Genomic DNA, 22,424 nt, shown 5'->3' with positions numbered 1-22,424 from the left:
CCAAAAATTTTAAACGGGCGTTTAACAAATACTCAGGCGGCCATTTGAAAGCATGGACCGTGTTAGTTAAAGATAGGTAAGCTATAATTTAAAAATAATAAAGTTAAAGCAACTTATAAGACAATTGTTAGAGATGGTATGAGATTAAACTTTAGTGTGTACGTAACATGCCGCTTAATTAATTAAAAAAATTAAAAAGGATTTGTGCAACCACTTACCCAACTAACTCAGCCCACAGGTCAGATAAGCATTAAAAATGACTAATTGTTGACTCCTACCCTACCTTTGTTACCCCCCTCACATGTTATATATTTCCCCACCTCTATTGGTTGAGCTAATAATAAATAAATAAATAAATAAATAAATAAATAAAGGGTATGATTGTAACCCTAGCACTACAACTACACCATAGTATCAACCCATATAAATGCTCACAAGCCCTCCACGGTTTATTAGTTGGACAACATTTATAATAGCTTTGGCATAGACATACATACACCCATCTGTACGTATGCATAATGAATCATCTAAAGCCCACATCCGCAAACTCATGCCCACTTACACCTCTCACCTTCTTAGAACGAGCTGCCACCGTTTATGGCGATTGTACTTCCATTGTCTACAATAACACCACCTGTACATGGGCTCACACCCACCGCCGATGCCTCCAGGTGGCCTCCTCCCTCGCCGGAGCAGGCATCCGCCGCGGTGATGTTGTGTCGGTTTTGGCTTATAACGTCCCTGCAATGTATGAGCTACAGTTTGCGGTGCCAATGTCCGGTGCGGTGCTCAACAATCTCAACACTCGCCTTGATGCTCGGACCGTCTCGGTCATGCTCCGACACTCGGAGTCTAAAATGCTGTTTGTTGATGTTCATCTTTGGGCTCTTGGACAGGAGGCGGTGTCGAGGTTGCCGTCCGGGACACCGCGGCCGGTGTTGGTGATCATTAAGGATTTTGAAGGTATATGTTTTGTTTTCTTTAATGTGAAGACAATTAAGTTTTTATTTAATGGTATTTTTAATGTGACTATATGATTTTTGTGATATGAAATCATAATAATCAATTTCTACCGGTTAATATGGGGGAAGACTTATTGATAACCAATTTTTTTTAATTAAAATGATGTATATGATTTTTTTGAGTAGTGTATAAGTTTATTTAAACATAATTTCTTCTAACAGATATACAAAATATGATTGCTTATAAATGATTTGGAAACTCATTATTGATCCTATAAATTAATTTAGTATGTGTGTGTATATACTAACTAATTTATGTTTTCATGAAACTTTATAGTGGTCCATTAAAGGTTTAACATTTTAAAGTTGATACTTATTGAACAAAACTGGTACCATTTGTCATTCCAAAAAACATTTGATTGAGACATGTCGTAACAGTCATGAGGATCGGTTATCAGGTTTTAACACTTAGGGTGTGATGATAAGAATTTGATCGATCATCATCATCATCTAATATCAGTCTTCGCAAGACCAGGTAAAAATCGGTTTTCAAAAATTGTTCACGTTAACTATTGCCTAAGCTAATTAACCAACAAATGGCCGGCCTTCAAAATAAGATAATTATGTTGATCACATAAAAACTAGCATCCTTCAAGTGATTGACATATCCAATGAATTACAATCCAAAACCTTTTCACTTAGGCTTTTCTTATAGCTTCAGTAATCCTTAATTACCACTACCCTCCATAGTGCAAAGTTCTCTTTTATTATATATCAAAGCTCACATATGGAGTAGATAATTTGTTCCTTTAGTTAAGAACTATAAGAGCAGCCACAACGTGCATCAAAACCTGAGGTTCAGGTGAGGTGGCTTGGAGGTGAACAAGGGGTGGGTTGGACTCCACCACTGTGTAGAGAAAAGTCCGCGGATGAAGGTCTTGCATTAACTTAAGTAGAAAATACTTTTTGAAAAGGTAAAAGCCTTTTTTTAGCAACTAATAATTAGTATACATTATTTATTAACTAATGTATATTTAATTCACTACATTAAGGATATATAATAATACGAATTTATTAACAATGTTTATTATTTAAATAATAACAATACCCCAAATATAATTGGCGTTTAAGGCAGGTTAAGCTAGTTTGAGCTCTTATGAATCCGTCGCAAAGCGTGGCCCACCTAATGTGTGTGTATAATATTTGAGAGATGTATGCTAAGAACTTTTAGATTTTAAAGAGTTTTGCAGCTTTTAATAAATATGATACAACATTTGATGCATTCAAGTAATAACACATTTTTAAGTGGTAAATAGTCTTTAATAACTACGAATAATTAGTGTGTATTGTTTATTAATGCGTATTTAATTCACTATGTTTAGCACATATAAAACCGCAGATTTAATAAAAATACTAATAATAATTTAAATGATGATACCCAAATATAATCTGTGTTTGAGGTAAGTCGGGATAGATTTAACTCTTAAGAACCTTCCGTGAAACTTAGGCTCCCATTGGTGTGTGTATAATTTTAATAATTTTTAATGATATATGTGAGGTTTGTACGTTGTGGTGGAAGAAAAAAAAGGATCTTTTTAGAAAAGTTTGAAATTTTAGATGAAGTTAATGTGACGATTTACTGTGGGTGCTCTAACTTAAGTGTATAGTAGGTTGTTAACATACTCTCCATAATCAATTACTTCAACTAGTACCTTGTTGTAGGTTTTAGATCACAGAGCTCCTGTTAGATTCGATGTTATTGTAATATAATTAAAAGAAACGGAAAAAATTGAATCGGTTACGAACACATTAATATATATGATGTGAAGAAAATGATTTAGTACTCATTATTTGGTGATACTATATTTATAAATTTGGTTTTAATTGTTTCCAGAATCTGAATCTCTTCCTCTGACCGTTGAATCTGGAATGAATGAAGTTGAATATCTTTTGTCGTACGAGGATATGGTTAAGAAAGGAAACTCGAATTTTGAGTGGATGAGGCCAATCAACGAGTGGGATCCAATTACCTTAAACTACACCTCCGGGACCACATCGTCACCTAAAGGAGTGGTACACTCTCACCGTGCAATCTTCATCGTAACCATTGATTCATTGCTGGATTGGTCGGTACCCAAAAGCCCCGTTTATTTATGGACCCTACCCATGTTCCACTCTAACGGCTGGAGCTTCACTTGGGGCATGGCAGCCGTTGGCGGCACCAACATTTGCCTCCACAAGTTCAACGCCGATCACATCTTCTCCGCCTTGCACCGACACAAAGTCACCCATATGTGCGGCGCTCCGGTCGTCCTCAACATGATAGCAAACTCACCAACCGCCAGGCCGTTAAAAAACCCGGTTCATTTCTTGACCGGTGGCGCTCCGCCTCCTGCCGCCGTGGTCCTCCGTACGGAGGCGTTGGGTTTTACCGTCAGCCACGGGTATGGCATGACGGAAGTGGCAGGGGTGGTGGTGTCGTGTGCATGGAAAGAGAAATGGAACCGGTTGCCAGTCATGGACCGGGCGAGTTTAAAAGCAAGACAAGGAGTTAGGACCCTAGCGTTGACTGAAGTCAACGTGTTGGATCCTAACTCAGGACTTGGAGTGAAACATGACGGGCTGACTTATGGTGAAATAGTGCTAAAGGGGCCGTGTTTAATGTTGGGCTACTTAAAGGACCCACGGGCCACCGCGATGTGCATGAAAGACAATGGGTGGTTATACACGGGCGACGTTGGGGTGATACACCCGGATGGTTATTTGGAAATCAAAGACAGGTCAAAAGACGTGATCATAACGGGGGGCGAAAATGTGAGTAGTGTAGAGGTGGAATCTGTGTTGTACTCGCATCCAGTGGTTCACGAGGCTGCGGTAGTGGCTCGAGAGGATAAGTTTTGGGGAGAAACGCCATGTGCGTTTGTGAGTTTGATTGGAAAGGCGAACTCGGAAGATATAATAAGGTTTTGTCGGGAGAGGTTGCCACATTACATGGTGCCGAAGACGGTGGTGTTCATGGAGGAGCTGCCGAAGACAGCCACCGGAAAGATTAAGAAGTTTTGGTTACGGGATATGGCAAAGAAATTGTCTCCGCCTAAAGAAAGGAGTAAAATATAAGGTGGTTTGGTGTTGAGGTTGAGGTTGGAATACATGTTGATGTTGAACTGTGTGTTCGGCTTTGAATTTTTTTTCCTTTTGGGTCATTTAAAATTTGGTATACATGTAACGGTTGCTATACAAGATAAATACCTTTCAAATTATATTTGTTTTTAATAACTTTGTTGCTAATTTGTGTTTTTAAATCTAAATTTTTGGGATGTGCATGCCGACTCATATTACCAAAACTTATTGTAGACATGTGCGAATGATAGTTAGGGTCAGGGCGGCCACGATTAGTGACCACCTCTGTTTTTTTGCGCAACAGTGTATGTTAGTGATTTTGATTGAAAATTTGAGTCTGGCATCCATCGTTTATTAATTTGTTTATATGTATTTTTGTCCACACCCACTCCCCTTCCAACGTTTTCGTCCAAATTTCGTCACTGATTGCAGAGGTGTGTATTTGTTGTAGATGGGTCGGTTTTAGATTGCCTCCGAGCCAAAAGCATAAACTTTCTGTTATGGATATTAATTAAAAACAAAAAAACAATCGTTTTAGGTTTTAGTTTTTTTTATATGAAAATAATCTAGGGTCCGTTTGATATGAGGTAATGAAATGGATGAGATAATGGAATGGACAATTCTCTTGTTTGATTACCATGTTAAAATGGAATGAAACATTACTTGGGTTGTTTGGTATGCATGAAAAAGACGAAGGAATTAATAGGCGAGTGATGGCGATGGTGGGTGGTGGTGGTGGTGAATGCGATGGTGGGGTGACGGTGGTGGGCGGTTGGGTGATGGCGGTTGGCAGTGACAAGTGGCGTGTGGGTGGTGCAATGGGCGGTGGTGGTGGTGGTGGTGGTTGGTGGTAGGGATGGGGTGCGAGGGCGGCGATGGTGGTTGGTAGTGGTGGGTAGCGATTGTAGGTGACGGCAGTGGTGTTAGGTGGTGGCGGAGGTGGTAGTGATCGGCGGTGGTGGTGGTGGTGGAGGTGGAGGTGTGTCGTGGCGGTGGGTCGTGGTGGGAGGGAAGGTGATGTAGGGTGGTGGTGGGAGGATGGTGAAGGTGAAAAAAAAACAAGGGGATGGATGGAATGAATTCGGGGTGTTCTAGGGACATTGAATGAACTTGGTAATGGGTGATTCCATTCTATTAACCAATCAAACGCTCTTTTTCTTTATACTACCGCATTGGCCTATTTCATTTCGCCTCTTATTTCAGCATACCAAACGACCCTAAATCCCTAATGTTGATCCGGTAACTTAGGTTTGGGCTAAAACTTTTTTACTTGGGTCACTTGCCATTGTTTGGCCTTTCAACTTATGGGCCAAAACACAATTGTCAAGAAAAGTTCTAGAACAATAGGCCTTTTCTTTAGTAGGGGAAGTTATTTTGAGAGGTGGTTCAAAAGGTGACGTGGGATCCAGGGAAGGGTAGTTTCTAACATTTTCAGATGCCATATACAAGTATAAAACTGCTATTTTAGGTATGTTTGACAGTCTTTGCACCATTAAATGCTAAATTTGTAAGAGGCTAAAATTTTTAAAAGATGCTAAGCCAGTAAGTGCTGAGTACGCTGATGTGGTGGTGATTGGCGGAGATGGGTCGAGGAGGTGGTACATGACTGGCAGACTTAGGATTATGAACACATACGAAAAATGAAGGGATAAATAGGTAAAATTTTCACTATCATTTTAAAACTTAATAGGTAAGAGGTTTGCTAATCAATTTAGAGGTGACATTATGGTAGGGGTGAGCAAGAAACCGAATTAATCGAACTGAAACCGAATTAACCGAAAATACCGAACCGAAGCATTAACCGACGGTTTATTTTTTATTTTTTTTAAAAATCGAATTTTCGATTCAGTTCGGTTTTCCATTTTTAAAAAACAAAAAAAAAACCGAACTGAACCGATATGTGTTTTTATTTAAATATTAAAACAATTATATGTGTTTTCTTAGATGGTAGGACCGGAAATAAAACACCAACATGATCTATCGTTGATGGTGATGAGGATTATGAAGATGATGAAGATTGGGAGTAAACTTTGAATATGAAGAATGAAGATTGGAACTAAACTTTTAGTGTTTTTTGATTAAGCATTTTGTTGAATTTTAAACTCTAGCACCTTGAAAGTTTGTATTTGTTTGGTTCCACGTAACAAATACATATTTTTGTTTTTTCGATCTAATATGCATTTTCATTTTTTTGGATTTTTTTTTTTGCAATGTCTACACACATAAAAACCCCGATTATAACCGAACCGAAACCGAAAAACCGAAAACTGAAAAACTGAAAAACCAAAACCCGAACGGTTTGTGTATTTGAAAAACCGACTTTTCGGTTTCGGTTTCACCTAAAAACCGAACCGAACCTTGCTCAGCCCTACATTATGCTATATCTGACTAATTCAAAGGTAGCCTCTTAATGGAATCATTAAAATATTGCCAAACACTCTTTTTACTTAGAGATTAGCACATAGATACGCTAAATAGGCCATGCGTCAATAACTTATAATAACATCATATACTTCTATCATTCGTCCTTTAAGCCGAACGGCTATTTAGATTATGTGGTTTTTGAGTTGGCCAAGTATCAACTTATTTTTTCCATTTGAATATCAAAATTTTCTATGTCAATGATGTCATGACTCATGAGACGCCACAGATTGTACGTTCAATCCTATGAGAAAAGCTAACGATTACATAAGTCCAATATAGAAATTGTAAAGAGTTATCATACAATAGACTCATAATTTCTTGTGCTTCATTAATTCAACATCAAAGCTATTAAATAGCAATACAAAAGATAACTGACTCCACTACTTCTATCACTAATCTCTATGTTCTCCTACAAACTAGGTCAACACAAAGACTCGTACAAATTCATAACTGAAAATAGATAACTAAGAAAAACAAACAGACTGACATACTAATGGACTCAAACAAAGACTGTCCAAAACCCAAAATAAATTCACTGAATTGGATAACGAGAAGCACCAACAAGCCCATAACATATCCTTCCCTAAATTGAAGTTGGGCTCCCACTTCAGTTTAATCTTCAATTTCTTGAACTCCCAGCAGCCTACGCATCTTTTCGAACACTTCCAGCTTAACAGGTTTGGTCATCAAGTCTGCCACTTGATTCATAGTGGAACAAAATTTCAATTGAACTTTACCTTCATTCACCAGATTTCTCAAATAATGATAACGAACATCAATGTGTTTAGTTCTCCTAAGCATCACAGGATTCTTTGAAAGTTTAATGGTTGAGCTGTTGTCACACAGAATGTCGATAGTTCCCATTGGTTCTCCACTGATTTCTTCTAGTAAACCTTTCAACCATAAATAGTGACAAGCACAGATTGTTGTAGCCACATACTCGGCTTCTGTTGATGAAAGAGTGACAATGTCTTGCTTCTTGGAACTCCAACATATTGCCGCATTACTTAACATACATGCATACCCTGATGTACTCTTTCTATCTTCAATATCTCTAGCATAGTCACTACTATTGAATACTTGCAATCCTCCTCCCTTTGAACCTTTATAAAAAAAACCAAAATTGAAAGTCTCCTTCACATACCTTAGTATCCTTTTTGCCAGCAGGAGATGCTTTTCATAGGTTTCACACATAAACCGAGACATAAAGCTCACCGAGGACATTAAATCAGGCCTTGTGACGGTGAGATACATTAAACTCCCTACCAAACTCTTGTACTCAGACCCATTTACTTTCCTCCCTACTCCTTCTTTGGTCACATTTGTTCCAGGAACAATTGAATTTTTCACTCCGTTAATGTTCCACATATTAAACATGTTTAGTATGTCTTTTGCATACTTCTGTTAACATACACTAATCCCATTCTTCTTTTGATGTACTTCAACGCCGAGAAAGTATTTCATTTTTCCCAAGTATGTCATTTCAAACTCATTCATCATGGAATTCTTGAATTCTTCACACAACACTTCATTATTTCCCGTATAAATCAAGTCATCAACGTATAGACTAACGATCACTACCCCTTTTTCCATCTTCTTGATGAAAAGTGTGTGGTCATAAGGACTTTTAACGAATCCAGTCTTCAAAAAATAACTTTCGATGCGATTGAACCAAGCCCGAGGCGCTTGTTTCAAACCATATAGAGCTCTTTTCAGTTTGTACACCTTTTGTTCTTCCCCTTTCTTCACAAAACCCTATGGCTGTTGTATGTAAATGTAACATTTCGGATTTTTCAAACCGTAATTGTTAACGCATAACCCAACCCGAGAACTTATTTGGATTTTTAATATTAATTATATTAGGTATTTAAAAGTATTTAAAATTTAGTATTTTCATTTTATACCCTTACCTTTTCTAAGTTGTTTATGATTTGAATTAACCTTAAAAATAATCAAGAAATGGCATCTTATTATAGTTTAGGGACCATTATTGCCAAAATTGAAATTTGACCTTGTTTCACCGGAGCACCGCACTGTGGGCCTCCCCCTAACTGCCGCGCGCCGCCTTGGATAACCTGCACAGTTCGTTAACTTGATTTCGTTTCCTAGTTCGTTTATGGCATGAAATCGTTTATTTTAGGCACGTTTGAGAGGAGTAAGGATCAAGTAAGCATAATATCATTCCTAATTCGTTTTCCCTTGTCCAAGATCAAATCTTCCTGATTATTTCGTTGATTCTCTCATTAAAACCATATTTACTTGCCTAAACGAGTTATATGTCCAAATATAGTTCGTTCTTGCTATTCCTATATAAACACATCTTAATTCCCTGCTGTAAACTTTAATCTAACCCTAATCCACCTCCTCCAGCCATCCTACCTTCTGCCCAGCTCGAATCCTCTCGGTTTTTGGTGTTTTGTTGAAGAACCGTTCTTAAAACGGTTGACTTTGCAAGTCTAAGGACCGTTGACTTGATATATCTCTTTGTTCGATCACTTTTTGTGACAACCGGTAAATTTCCCAAACCTATAAGCTAAGTAATCAACCTAATAATTAGGTGATTGTAAATGATAAGCGCGTGCATTTGTTATGTGCGCCCTGCGCGAGCGCGCCATGTTAGTCAGCGCGTGCAGTTGTTATGTGCAAACTGCGCGAGCGCGCCATGTTAAGAACCAGCGTGAGCATATGTTATATGCGCCATGCGTGAATAATTTGGCGTTATGTTTTCATGTAACTTCAACGTTATGTTGTCTATGGGTTGACCATCCCGCATGATGCTAAGGCGGGTGCATCCTACATCGTTTATGCGCGTGCGGAAGGGAACTAACCTACCCGCATGGCGGGAACGTTGAGAGCTAGTTTGTCTGAAGCTCCAAGATGGAATTGACTTCAACATGACTGATCACTATGTTGAAATACCAAGACCACCTGGAGAATCTACAAATGAAACTCAAAAGTCCCTAACTGCGAGAAGGTTACGCACCTACCCGCAGCAAAGACATGTCCTATACGCAGAAAGCTATGCGCACCAAGTTATACGCGCAGAACACTTGGTCTATTCTCCAGTTAAGGAGATTACTCCCGCCCGAAAGGAAACAGTAGCGTGTTTCAGAGATTTTCCACTTTTTACTGTACACTGACAAAAGTACCTGAAAAAGCACACTGTAACATGAAAAGTCAACTGTCAGCCACCCTATTCTCACCAACCCCAGATCTGCATGTTCTGTCCAAATCAAATCAAAATCTTTTATCCACCACTCCACTCTTAAGTAAATAATAATAACTTCTATACTTTATCATCATTACATTTAGATATGAAAAGATTTCAATCCCCTAAAGCAAGGGATTGTGTTCCCTTGAGTTTGCCTATAAATTTGTAGCCTAAATTATCACCCAAAACACACTTCAAAGAACTACAAACTTGCACTAATCCTTTCCCAAGCATCCGTTGTTTCCAGCTCCGATCCTGTTACTAGGTAAGCCAAGAATATAACCTTGAGACCTACTATCCAACCCTTATATTCTCCTATTTCTTGATCTTAATATATATACTTGTTATTTAATCGTATTCTAGACCTTCGATTCCGAGGCCAACACCAAGAAAACCCGAATCTCGATTAATCCCTTAACAAGAACCACAGGTGAGTCTCACAGCCCCTATTTCCACTGTTTTCACTGTTTTAAACTGCTTTCGGGGCGAGGGACACGTACTTAAATAATGTTTTATCATGGTATACTTACAAGCTATGAAAGCGATTATGTGTTTAAGTTATGTTTCATGATGAGCAATGCAAACGGTTATCTAAGGTTTTCAATGTATGTGCGCTAGAACTCGAGCAAGTGATCACTTTACCATTGGAACTCTAAGGGTAGGGACTGCTGGTTTGATCCGCCCACTCGTAGGGGTCGCACCTCTTTGCATGGACGAGTGCCTGGCATGGGGCAGTACTATGGGGTTGAGCCCGCTCGTAGGGGTCGCGCCTCTTTGCATGGACGAGCGCCTTGTTTTCCGGCACAACGTCTGCGCGTAACCCGCGGGACGGTATCCTTAGCTCGTAGGGGCAATGCCTCTTTACATGGACGAGCACAGTTTCTCAGAATTGTTCGCGCGTAACCCGCGGGACAGTATCCTTAGCTCGTAGGGGCAATGCCTCTTTGCATAGACGAGCATAGTTTTCCAGAAACGTCTGCGCGTAACTCGCGGGACGGTTTTACGTTATTTTAGCTCGTAGTGGCTGCGCCACTTACATAGACGAGCACCGTATCCAGAATTTGTTCACGCGTAACCCGCAGAACGATTTTTATCAGAATAGTCAGAATTATGTGTTAATACGATTTTACCAAGCAGATGTTAATGATGTTGCCAGAAATGTTTCAGAATGATTTTATCAAGTTACTAAAACTTGTGAACTCACTCAGTTTATACTGATTCAAATGTTTTTACGTGTCTTTCAGGAGATAACTAGGTAGCGCATGGAGTCACACTTAGAGCACCACACGCTGAACATCTAAAACAAGCTTTTTGGAAGATTTTGGTTTTATCCCCTCGATGCGCACGGTTACCCGCCGCGCAAGGGGATATAGCGAGGAAATCTTCAGTTTTATACTTGGATGTTTCTTTTTGTAATCTTTGAACAATGTAATGTGTTTGTACTAAACTCCTCATGCGCAATAAAAATCTTTGAATATTTTGCAATGGCCCGTGCTTAATTATCAATCCCCACTCGTGCGCGCCCGGCTGTTTCCGCCGCTCAGGGCCGGGTGTGACAGATTGGTATCAGAGCACTGGTTATAGCGAACTAGGAAAAGAAGTTTTTAACCTAGACTATAACCTTTGGGGAATCGCATGAAATATTTTTCAAAGAATATTTTCAAAAGAATATTTTCAAAAGAAAAATCACACACGCACTTAGGAACACGGGTCACAGTGTAGAGATAAGAACATTATGTGCTCTGAGTACATGCGCTAAGTTTGTTATATTTTCTTTTTATGAAAAGAATGCCTCCAACCAGAGCCAAGGGAATTACCATGACACCCGAGGAGCTCGCAGAAATAATCGCGCAGGCGATTGCAACGCATGAGGCCAGCAAGGCCGAATCTAGTCAGGGTCGCCAAGAGAACGAGACCCCAGAACCCGAATCAGGAGCCTTGAACAAAGGATGCTCCTATAAAACATTCATGGCCTGTAGGCCTTGGCCGTTCAAAGGCACCGAAGGAGCCATTGGGCTCTACAATTGGATTGACAAGATGGAGACCGTTCTCTCCATCAGCGGATGTAGTGAAAACCAGAAGGTCCTTTACGCGACCTGCATGTTCCAAGAAGCAGCTTCGTCTTGGTGGAAGCTCCAAGTAAAGACGTTGGGGCGAGAAGTTGCTCTTCACAAGACCTGGGAAGAATTGAAAGAAATGATGATGAGAAAGTTCTGCTCACGCGCAGAAATTCAGAGCTTGCAACAAGAATTCTGGAACCACACCATGGTAGGAACGGATATCGATGCCTACAATCGTTTCAACGAGCTTTGCCAGCTGGTGCCAGACATGGCAAACACAGAAGAAAAGAAAATCGAGAGGTACATCTTTGGGTTACCTCCTGTCGTTAGAGTCCCGCTCAACGCCGCCGCACCTCCGACCTTTGACGAGGCGGTTGCGCGAGCCATCACCCTTACAAGGGATACGGTTCGTGCGGGTATGTTGACCACCCGCTTGAACGAGCAGCGAACCTCTGACTCCAAGAGGAAATGGAACTCCCACCGAGGGTCAGACTTCAAGCAGCCACCGCCCAAGAAGCAGGAAAGCACAAGGGTTTACGCGATTCAAGCCGCGGAACCATCAAGGAAAGGATACAGCGGGCCTCGCCCATGGTGCAGCAAATGCAAGTATCACCACGAGGGTGAATGCGCAAAAATCGAATGCGCCAAATGTGGCAGACCAGGACACAAGGCGATGAATTGTCGCATCAGAGAAGCTGGATCGAGCGACAGCTGCTACGCATGCGGGAAGCCTGGACACTTCAGTCGGGATTGCCCACAGAAAGGAAACCAAGCTCGCGGGAGAGCTTTTGTGATCGGCGCGGGTGAAGCAAAGGAAGAGCCGAATGTGGTAACCGGTACGTTTTTGCTTAACGGTCATTATGCATCTGTCTTATTTGATACTGGCGCTGACCTAAGTTTTATATCCCATGAGTTTAAAAACTCCCTGGGCTTAGCGACCAGTAGGCTAGACAAACCTTATACTATAGAACTAGCCAATGGTAGGCAGTTATGCGCGAATGAAAGGACTGAGCAATGTGTATTAGTCATGGGAGGTCATGAGTTCAATATAAACTTGTTGCCAATAGATTTGGGAAGTTTCGATATTGTGGTAGGTATGGATTGGTTGGTCGAGAATCTCGCGGAGATTGTTTGTCATGAGAAGCAGGTTCGGATTCCACTGTTGAACGGAGAAACTTTGATGATTCAAGGGGAAAGAAAGGGAGTTGCAACGAAACTGATTTCGTGCCTAAAGGCGCGCAAGTGCCTAAGGAAAGGGTACTACGCCTTCCTGGCGCATGTAATAGAGAAGGGAGATGAGCGAAGAATTGAAGACTTACCTGTAGTGCGCGAATTTCCAGAAGTTTTTCCTAAAGATCTGCCCGGATTGCCGCCACCGCGACAAATCGAGTTTCGAATTGATTTGGTCCCAGGAGCTGCGCCAGTAGCCCGAGCGCCTTATCGATTAGCTCCATCTGAGATGCAAGAGCTATCCAATCAGTTACAGGAACTTTTGGATAAGGGTTTCATACGCCCAAGCTTTTCACCTTGGGGAGCTCCAGTACTGTTTGTTAAGAAGAAGGATGGTTCGTTCCGGATGTGTATTGACTACAGGGAGCTGAATAAGCTGACAGTCAAAAATCGGTACCCCTTACCGAGGATTGACGACTTATTTGACCAGTTGCAGGGATCCAGTTATTATTCGAAGATAGATCTACGGTCAGGATACCACCAACTTAGGGTCCATGAGGAAGACGCGCCAAAGACAGCCTTCCGAACCAGATATGGCCATTATGAGTTCTTAGTGATGCCTTTCGGGCTAACTAATGCGCCGGCTATATTCATGGATCTGATGAACCGTGTGTGCAAACCATACTTGGACAAGTTTGTGATTGTGTTTATAGATGATATTCTAATTTACTCTCGAACCAAGGCCGAGCATGAGCAACACTTGAGGATGATTTTGGAATTGTTAAGGAAAGAAAGGTTGTATGCAAAGTTTTCTAAATGTGAGTTTTGGCTTAGAGAGGTTCACTTTCTCGGTCACGTTGTAAACGAGAAAGGAATACACGTCGATCCTTCTAAGGTTAAAGCCATCGAAAACTGGGAAGCGCCAAAAACCCCAACTGAGGTGAGGCAATTCCTTGGACTAGCTGGCTACTATCGACGCTTCATTGAGAACTTCTCCAAGATAGCTCTACCTCTGACCGCGCTAACTCAGAAAGACAAGGTGTTTATTTGGGGCGAGAATCAGGAAGCGGCATTTCAAATGTTGAAACAGAAGTTATGTAGTGCGCCAATTTTATCTTTACCAGAGGGGACGGATGACATCGTCGTTTACTGCGACGCTTCACACCAGGGACTCGGATGTGTCCTTATGCAGCGAGACAAAGTTATAGCGTATGCCTCGCGCCAACTCAAGACCAATGAAAAGAACTACACAACGCATGATTTAGAACTTGGAGCGGTTGTCTTCGCGCTAAAGATTTGGCGCCATTACCTCTACGGTACGAAATGTGTAATCTTTACGGATCATAAGAGCCTCCAACATATATTCAATCAGAAGGATTTAAACATGAGGCAACGAAGATGGGTTGAATTGTTGAATGATTATGATTGCGAGATCAAGTATCATCCGGGGAAAGCGAATGTGGTGGCAGACGCGCTAAGCAGAAAGGAGCGAATAAAAACACTACGGGTCAAGGCCCTAAAGCTAACAATTCACGCAGAGCTCTCTACGCGCATCCGAGACGCTCAGCAAGAAGCCTTGAAACCAGAGTTTGTTAAAACTGAATCCCTTGGGGGTATGATTAAGAATTTGGAACTTAAAGGGAACACTCGATATTTTGCCAACCGCATATGGGTCCCTCTCAAGGGAGGACTGCGCGAGCAGGTATTAAACGAAGCTCACAAGACGCGGTATTCCGTACATCCTGGCGCAGACAAGATGTACCAAGATGTTAAAATGTTGTATTGGTGGCCCAATCTTAAAGGCGCCATCGCGACACATGTCAGTAAGTGCCTGACGTGTTCAAAGGTAAAGGCTGAATACCAGAAGCCGTCGGGATTACTTCAACAGCCAGAAATTCCCATGTGGAAGTGGGAACAAATCTCCATGGATTTCATCACCAAACTACCAAGGACACCTGGGGGTTACGACACGATATGGGTTATTGTAGATCGGCTAACTAAGTCAGCGCACTTCCTGCCGATTAAAGAAACTGATAAAATGAAAAAGTTAGCCCGACTATATATTCGAGAAGTAGTTTCAAAACATGGAGTCCCAGTGTCCATCATTTCGGATAGAGATAGTCGGTTCACCTCAAGGTTTTGGAGATCATTACAAGAGGGGTTAGGTACTCGACTGGACATGAGTACGGCTTATCACCCCCAAACGGATGGACAAAGCGAACGAACGATCCAGACATTGGAAGATATGCTGCGCGCATGCGCGATCGATTTTGGAGGTAGTTGGGATACCCACCTTCCGTTGGTTGAATTTTCTTACAATAACAGTTATCACACAAGCCTCAAGGCAGCGCCGTTTGAAGCGTTATATGGGCGCAAGTGTAGATCCCCACTGTGTTGGGCTGAAGTGGGCGACAAGCAAATGACTGGTCCAGAAGTGATCCAAGAAACAACAGACAAGATTTTTCAGATACGGGATCGCCTTAAGGCAGCACGCGACAGACAGAAAAGTTATGCTGATATGAGAAGGAAACCGTTGGAGTTTCAAGTAGGGGATAAAGTACTTTTGAAAGTCTCTCCATGGAAGGGAGTCCCACGTTTCGGTAAGCGAGGAAAGCTAAATCCGCGCTACATTGGACCATTTGAGATCCTGGAGAGGATCGGTCCAGTTGCTTATAAACTCCGTCTACCCGCCGAACTCAGTGGAGTTCATGATACGTTTCACGTATCCAACCTCAAGAAGTGTTTATCTGACGAAACGTTGATTTTACCGTTGGAAGAAATTCATATTGACAAACAGCTGCACTTCGTAGAAGAACCCATAGCAGTAACCGATTGGAAAGAACAAAAGTTACGCAGAAGCAAAATCAAGTTAGTAAAGGTTCAGTGGAACTCGAGGCGTGGGCCTGAATTCACTTGGGAAAGAGAAGACCAGATGCGCACAAAATACCCACACCTCTTTCAGAACATGGCTTCTGCCAGCAACGTCTCCTAAATTTCGGGACGAAATTCGTTTAACGAGGGGAGAATGTGACAACCGGTAAATTTCCCAAACCTATAAGCTAAGTAATCAACCTAATAATTAGGTGATTGTAAATGATAAGCGCGTGCATTTGTTATGTGCGCCCTGCGCGAGCGCGCCATGTTAGTCAGCGCGTGCAGTTGTTATGTGCAAACTGCGCGAGCGCGCCATGTTAAGAACCAGCGTGAGCATATGTTATATGCGCCATGCGTGAATAATTTGGCGTTATGTTTTCATGTAACTTCAACGTTATGTTGTCTATGGGTTGACCATCCCGCATGATGCTAAGGCGGGTGCATCCTACATCGTTTATGCGCGTGCGGAAGGGAACTAACCTACCCGCATGGCGGGAACGTTGAGAGCTAGTTTGTCTGAAGCTCCAAGATGGAATTGACTTCAACATGACTGATCACTATGTTGAAATACCAAGACCACCTGGAGAATCTACAAATGAAACTCAAAAGTCCCTAACTGCGAGAAGGTTACGCACCTACCCGCAGCAAAGACATGTCCTATACGCAGAAAGCTATGCGCACCAAGTTATACGCGCAGAACACTTGGTCTATTCTCCAGTTAAGGAGATTACTCCCGCCCGAAAGGAAACAGTAGCGTGTTTCAGAGATTTTCCACTTTTTACTGTACACTGACAAAAGTACCTGAAAAAGCACACTGTAACATGAAAAGTCAACTGTCAGCCACCCTATTCTCACCAACCCCAGATCTGCATGTTCTGTCCAAATCAAATCAAAATCTTTTATCCACCACTCCACTCTTAAGTAAATAATAATAACTTCTATACTTTATCATCATTACATTTAGATATGAAAAGATTTCAATCCCCTAAAGCAAGGGATTGTGTTCCCTTGAGTTTGCCTATAAATTTGTAGCCTAAATTATCACCCAAAACACACTTCAAAGAACTACAAACTTGCACTAATCCTTTCCCAAGCATCCGTTGTTTCCAGCTCCGATCCTGTTACTAGGTAAGCCAAGAATATAACCTTGAGACCTACTATCCAACCCTTATATTCTCCTATTTCTTGATCTTAATATATATACTTGTTATTTAATCGTATTCTAGACCTTCGATTCCGAGGCCAACACCAAGAAAACCCGAATCTCGATTAATCCCTTAACAAGAACCACAGGTGAGTCTCACAGCCCCTATTTCCACTGTTTTCACTGTTTTAAACTGCTTTCGGGGCGAGGGACACGTACTTAAATAATGTTTTATCATGGTATACTTACAAGCTATGAAAGCGATTATGTGTTTAAGTTATGTTTCATGATGAGCAATGCAAACGGTTATCTAAGGTTTTCAATGTATGTGCGCTAGAACTCGAGCAAGTGATCACTTTACCATTGGAACTCTAAGGGTAGGGACTGCTGGTTTGATCCGCCCACTCGTAGGGGTCGCACCTCTTTGCATGGACGAGTGCCTGGCATGGGGCAGTACTATGGGGTTGAGCCCGCTCGTAGGGGTCGCGCCTCTTTGCATGGACGAGCGCCTTGTTTTCCGGCACAACGTCTGCGCGTAACCCGCGGGACGGTATCCTTAGCTCGTAGGGGCAATGCCTCTTTACATGGACGAGCACAGTTTCTCAGAATTGTTCGCGCGTAACCCGCGGGACAGTATCCTTAGCTCGTAGGGGCAATGCCTCTTTGCATAGACGAGCATAGTTTTCCAGAAACGTCTGCGCGTAACTCGCGGGACGGTTTTACGTTATTTTAGCTCGTAGTGGCTGCGCCACTTACATAGACGAGCACCGTATCCAGAATTTGTTCACGCGTAACCCGCAGAACGATTTTTATCAGAATATTGTCAGAATTATGTGTTAATACGATTTTACCAAGCAGATGTTAATGATGTTGCCAGAAATGTTTCAGAATGATTTTATCAAGTTACTAAAACTTGTGAACTCACTCAGTTTATACTGATTCAAATGTTTTTACGTGTCTTTCAGGAGATAACTAGGTAGCGCATGGAGTCACACTTAGAGCACCACACGCTGAACATCTAAAACAAGCTTTTTGGAAGATTTTGGTTTTATCCCCTCGATGCGCACGGTTACCCGCCGCGCAAGGGGATATAGCGAGGAAATCTTCAGTTTTATACTTGGATGTTTCTTTTTGTAATCTTTGAACAATGTAATGTGTTTGTACTAAACTCCTCATGCGCAATAAAAATCTTTGAATATTTTGCAATGGCCCGTGCTTAATTATCAATCCCCACTCGTGCGCGCCCGGCTGTTTCCGCCGCTCAGGGCCGGGTGTGACACTTTTCGGGTAAGTTGTAAACTGTAAAATCGTTCATACATATTCCCTAGTCAATAACCTTCAATCAATTTCGGCGATTGAAGGGCGTTGACTGGTCAATTGCTTTAAAACCCAATAAATGGTAAAACAGTCAACAAGTTTGACTTTACGTTTTCTCATACTTCTGGTCATATTCAACGTTCAGTCAAGAAGACTTTTATTCTCAAAACGAAATTTAAGGCTACTGAACAAAACCCGACTTTCCACTCGCTGTTCGGATTCTGGTCAGTACCAGCTCGCTTAAACGTTTAATTCAACATAACTAGAATTCTACTCATCCGTTTGGATTGATTCTAGCGACATTAAGTTCGTTTTTATTTCTAGTTTCATATCGTTTGATGCGTATTGGACGACTCACTTATCCGTTGACTCGTTTATTCTTAATTATATTCACTTGCCTTTAATCTAAGGTGAGTTTTATCATTCCCCTATTTTACTCAGTTTTCTAAAACGTTTTGGGGACATATGCGTATATCATACTATATATATACATTTCTATACATATATATATAAAAATAGCAAACGTGTAATTGTGTGTGATTAATCAAATCTACTTGTTATGTGCTTACTTGTTTATGTGCGCATTTGTGCTCGAAGAGGTCCCGCATATCCCCATGTATTGGGTTCTCATTCTATTGACCACCGCCCGATTCGCTTGGCAACGGTCTTACTCTATTTATTAGCTCATAGTTGATTTAACGGCGCCCGATTCGCTTGGCAATGGTTTAAATCGACAACTTAGTTGCTCATGGTTTGATTTCATTACCGCATTTATTACGTTTGCTTATTTATTATATTAACATTATTTTTGGCCAAAACTTGGTGATAAACTCACTCAACATGTTTGTTGACAAAACTCCATTTTCTACGCATATGCAGGTTGCTTGAAGTTGAAGGATGGAGACTTAGAAAGACCTTATGGTTATATTGAAGACAAACTTGATTTTAAATGATTGTATACATTTATTTAAGTTGTTTTGTAATGTTTGTAAATGTGTGTGTGTGTTTGAATTAAAATAATTAATTAGATATTGTCACTTTTATATTATGATAGTATCTTCGAGCTGTGAGCAATCGGATCACACCCCAGCATTTCCGCCTTAGGTTGGGGTGTGATAGTAAACGGTTTCCTTCAATTCACCAGTTAGGAAGGCACACTTAACATCTAACGGATAGATGACCTAACTTTTCTGTGCTGTCAATGCTAAGATACTTCTTACAGTATCCCAACGAGCCACCGGAGCATAGATTTCGTCGTAATCAACACCTTTCTTTTAAGAATATCCCTTCACAACTAACCTAGCTTTGTGTTTATCCACCTCACCTTTCTCATTTAACTTGGTTTTGTATACCCGCTTTACCCCGATAGCCTTCACTCCTTTGGGAGGATCCACCAGCTCCCACGTTTCATTTTTCATTATAGATTTCATTTCAGTTTCCATGGCAGCCACCCATTTTCTTTCTTTCACAGCTTCTTCGAACTCAGAGGGGTCTTCGAGTGAACTGAACATGGCAAGGTCCACTTCATCTTCGAACATTCCTTCCCCACTCACGCAATCATTCATCCACCCAGGCGCTTTGGTATTTCTTCTTGAAGTTTCTGCCATTTCACCTTGGATTATAGTGTTATTTTGATAATCAGAGGGTTGTGGAGTATTCGGTTGGGCTATATCCCAGCCAACTTCTTCAGTTTCTTCATTTGTGTTGCCATTTATATTATTATTTTGAGAGATGGGACTATTGTGTAAAGTATGATCAGTCCCATTACTTTGTACCTCTTCATGCACACTTTCTTTGTCATCTGACCCATCACCATCATGGACAATAAAGTCATGTTGACCAGTCACTTCAACCCCCCAATTCCAGCTTCCACTTTCTTCGAAAATAACATCCTTGCTCACTATGATTTTCTTGTCTTTTGGATCATACATACGAAAAGCTTTTGATTCTTTACTAATTCCCAAGAAAACACACTTTACGCTCTTATTATCCAACTTGGTCCTCAATTGAGAGGGAATTTTCACATAACCAATACACCCAAAAATTTTCAAGTAATTAACATTGGGTTTTCTCCCTGACCACCTCTCTTCAGGGACAATGTTAATAAGAGAAGTAGTAGCACATCTATTTAAGATGTGGCATGCCCAACAAGTGGCCTCAGTCCAAAGATAGCTAGCCATACTCTTCTCAATTAACAAACACCTAACCATATCCATTAAGGTTCGGTCACGACGTTCTGCCACCCCATTTTGTTGGGGTGTGTATGCGGATGTGAGGCCTTTTTATCCCATGAGATTCACAAAAATCATGAAATTGTTTCGAGGTGAATTCTCCCCCACGGTCACTCCTCAAACATTTTATCTTTTGCTCAGTTTCATTTTCAACCATTAGCTTGAATTTATTAAAATGTTCCAAACTTTCATTTTTCTTTTCAAGGAAGTACACCCAACCCTTTCTTGAAAAATCATCTATAAGAACCATAACATACCTTTTCCCACTTGGATAGATTGGATGAATGGGTCCACACAGAACAATGTGAATAAGTTCAAGTCTTTGAGAGGCCCTCCACGAGCTTTTCTTTGGTATATCTTCTCTTTTCTGTTTTCCCAGGCTACATACTTCACAAACTTTGCTTGATTCGGAGATCGAGGGCATTCCGTCTACCATATGATTGAATTGCATCATCCTTAAACTCTTGTTATTCACATGGCCTAACCTCCTGTGCCAAAGTTGCTCTAGATTCTCCTTTTCTGTTCTGAAACATCTCTCCACATCTAGCTTTAAGGTTGCTTAACATTCTATTTTTCGTCATTTTTGAAGTGATAATCGTACCCTTTTGAGGATGGTAGAGTTTGCATTCACCTCGTTTTATGACCACAGTAACATCCTTCTCTTGTAGTTGACCAAGGCTGATAAGACTTGAAGTGAGCTATGGAACATAGTATACCTTAGTGATAACTTGGGTAATTCTATAAACTTCCAACTTTACATCACCAATTCCCTTCACATTAAGACGTTGGTCATTTCCTAACTTCATGGTGTGAGAGAAGTTCTCATCCAGCCTCACAAACCATTCACGGGCTCCAGTCATATGATTGGAGCACGCCGAGTCGAGAAACCAAATTCTGGATCTCTGCTCTTCACGTACAACAACATTGGTCATTAATAATAAGTCTTCTCCTTCGTCAAACTCGGCATAATTGACTACTTTCTCATCTTTAGTACATGCGTAGGCGAAGTGTCCTAACTGATGGCAACGATAACACTCCACCGATGTCTTATCATACTCCGGTCTTGATCTACCACGGCCACGTCCCCATCCTCTGTTGAAGTAGTTCCTCCTTCGTCCACTTCCACGTCCACGTCCACGTCCACCGAATGAATCAAGATCTGTTTTTTGCACTTGATCATCGGGAGTTTTTTGTGACAGTTTTTATTCATGGACGAGGAGGGAGCTTTGCAGTTTGTCTAAGGAAAGATTGTCAATGTCCCTTGATTCTTCTATTGAACAAACAACAAAGTTATAGCTTTCAGTGAGGGACCTCAATACATTTTCCACTATCTTCACATCCGTCATATCTTCCCCAAAATTCTTCATTTCGTTGGCTGTGGTCATCACACAACCAAGGTATTCGGTAACACCTTCTCCTTCCCTCATCTCGAGTGTCTCGAACACCTTACGTAGTCTCTGCAGTTGAGCCCGTTTAACCCTAGCGCTCCCTTGATATTTACCTTTCATGGCATCCCAAATCTGTTTTGCGGTCTCCTTTTTAGTCATTGTCTTTAGAATTTGCTTGTCAATTGATTGAAACAAGTAATTCTTAGCCTTCAAATCTTTCAATCTCATCGCCTCTAGTTGTGTGCGTTGCGCCGCATTGATTTGTTCTCCTTCTTCAGGTTCCTCAAACCCGGTTCAATCACCGTCTAGTACTCTTTTGATCTCAGCAACATTTCCATCACCATGCTCCAATGGTCATAGTCACCATCAAATTTTGGAACCGTTGGGGCTTGAAAAATTGTCTTCTCTTCAGCCATGGAGGCGGATTCTCTTGTCTTTCACTATGCTCTCTCTCTATCTCTCTCTCCCAGTGTTTGCGCTCTGATACCACTTGTAAAGAGGTATCATACAATAGACTCATAAT

General features: G+C 41.3%; 2 protein-coding genes and 1 pseudogene across 2 annotated transcripts; 1 reads left to right on the top strand and 2 right to left on the bottom strand.

Annotated features, from left to right (window-relative positions):
• The first annotated feature begins 518 nt into the window (after positions 1-518).
• Positions 519-4,079, top strand: LOC143586737 (putative CoA ligase CCL11). The gene is made up of 2 exons (XM_077068212.1): positions 519-963; positions 2,857-4,079. Exons 1-2 carry the CDS (start codon positions 519-521, stop codon positions 4,077-4,079), a joined length of 1,668 nt encoding a protein of 555 aa, XP_076924327.1.
• Positions 4,080-7,118: 3,039 nt separating this feature from the next.
• LOC143586735 (secreted RxLR effector protein 161 pseudogene) lies at positions 7,119-7,883 on the bottom strand (annotated as a pseudogene).
• Positions 7,884-19,556: 11,673 nt separating this feature from the next.
• Positions 19,557-22,060, bottom strand: LOC143586733 (uncharacterized). The gene is made up of 5 exons (XM_077068211.1): positions 21,793-22,060; positions 21,272-21,672; positions 20,999-21,211; positions 20,771-20,942; positions 19,557-20,560 (listed from the first exon to the last, which is right to left on the bottom strand). Exons 1-5 carry the CDS (start codon positions 22,058-22,060, stop codon positions 19,557-19,559), a joined length of 2,058 nt encoding a protein of 685 aa, XP_076924326.1.
• Positions 22,061-22,424: the final 364 nt, after the last annotated feature.

The sequence above is a fragment of the Bidens hawaiensis genome, unplaced genomic scaffold (assembly GCF_021521415.1).
Source record: "Bidens hawaiensis isolate Kalapana, Puna unplaced genomic scaffold, B.hawaiensis_p1.1 tig00034820_1, whole genome shotgun sequence".
Taxonomy (NCBI): Eukaryota; Viridiplantae; Streptophyta; class Magnoliopsida; order Asterales; family Asteraceae; genus Bidens; species Bidens hawaiensis.
Note: the sequence above shows the minus strand (reverse complement) of the source record. Positions and strands in the feature narration are given on the sequence as shown.

What these genes read in the sequence shown, in the direction of transcription:
- LOC143586737 (XM_077068212.1), top strand. Translation starts at nt 519, where the DNA reads ATGAATCATCTAAAGCCCACATCCGCAAACTCATGCCCACTTACACCT. An exon ending in GATCATTAAGGATTTTGAAG is followed by an intron (nt 964 to 2,856) that starts GTATATGTTTTG and finishes AATTGTTTCCAG; the next exon opens with AATCTGAATCTCTTCCTCTG.
- LOC143586733 (XM_077068211.1), bottom strand. Translation starts at nt 22,060, where the DNA reads ATGACTAAAAAGGAGACCGCAAAACAGATTTGGGATGCCATGAAAGGT. An exon ending in AAGCTATAACTTTGTTGTTT is followed by an intron (nt 21,673 to 21,792) that starts GTTCAATAGAAG and finishes TGCAAAAAACAG; the next exon opens with ATCTTGATTCATTCGGTGGA. An exon ending in ATGTGAAGGGAATTGGTGAT is followed by an intron (nt 21,212 to 21,271) that starts GTAAAGTTGGAA and finishes TATGTTCCATAG; the next exon opens with CTCACTTCAAGTCTTATCAG.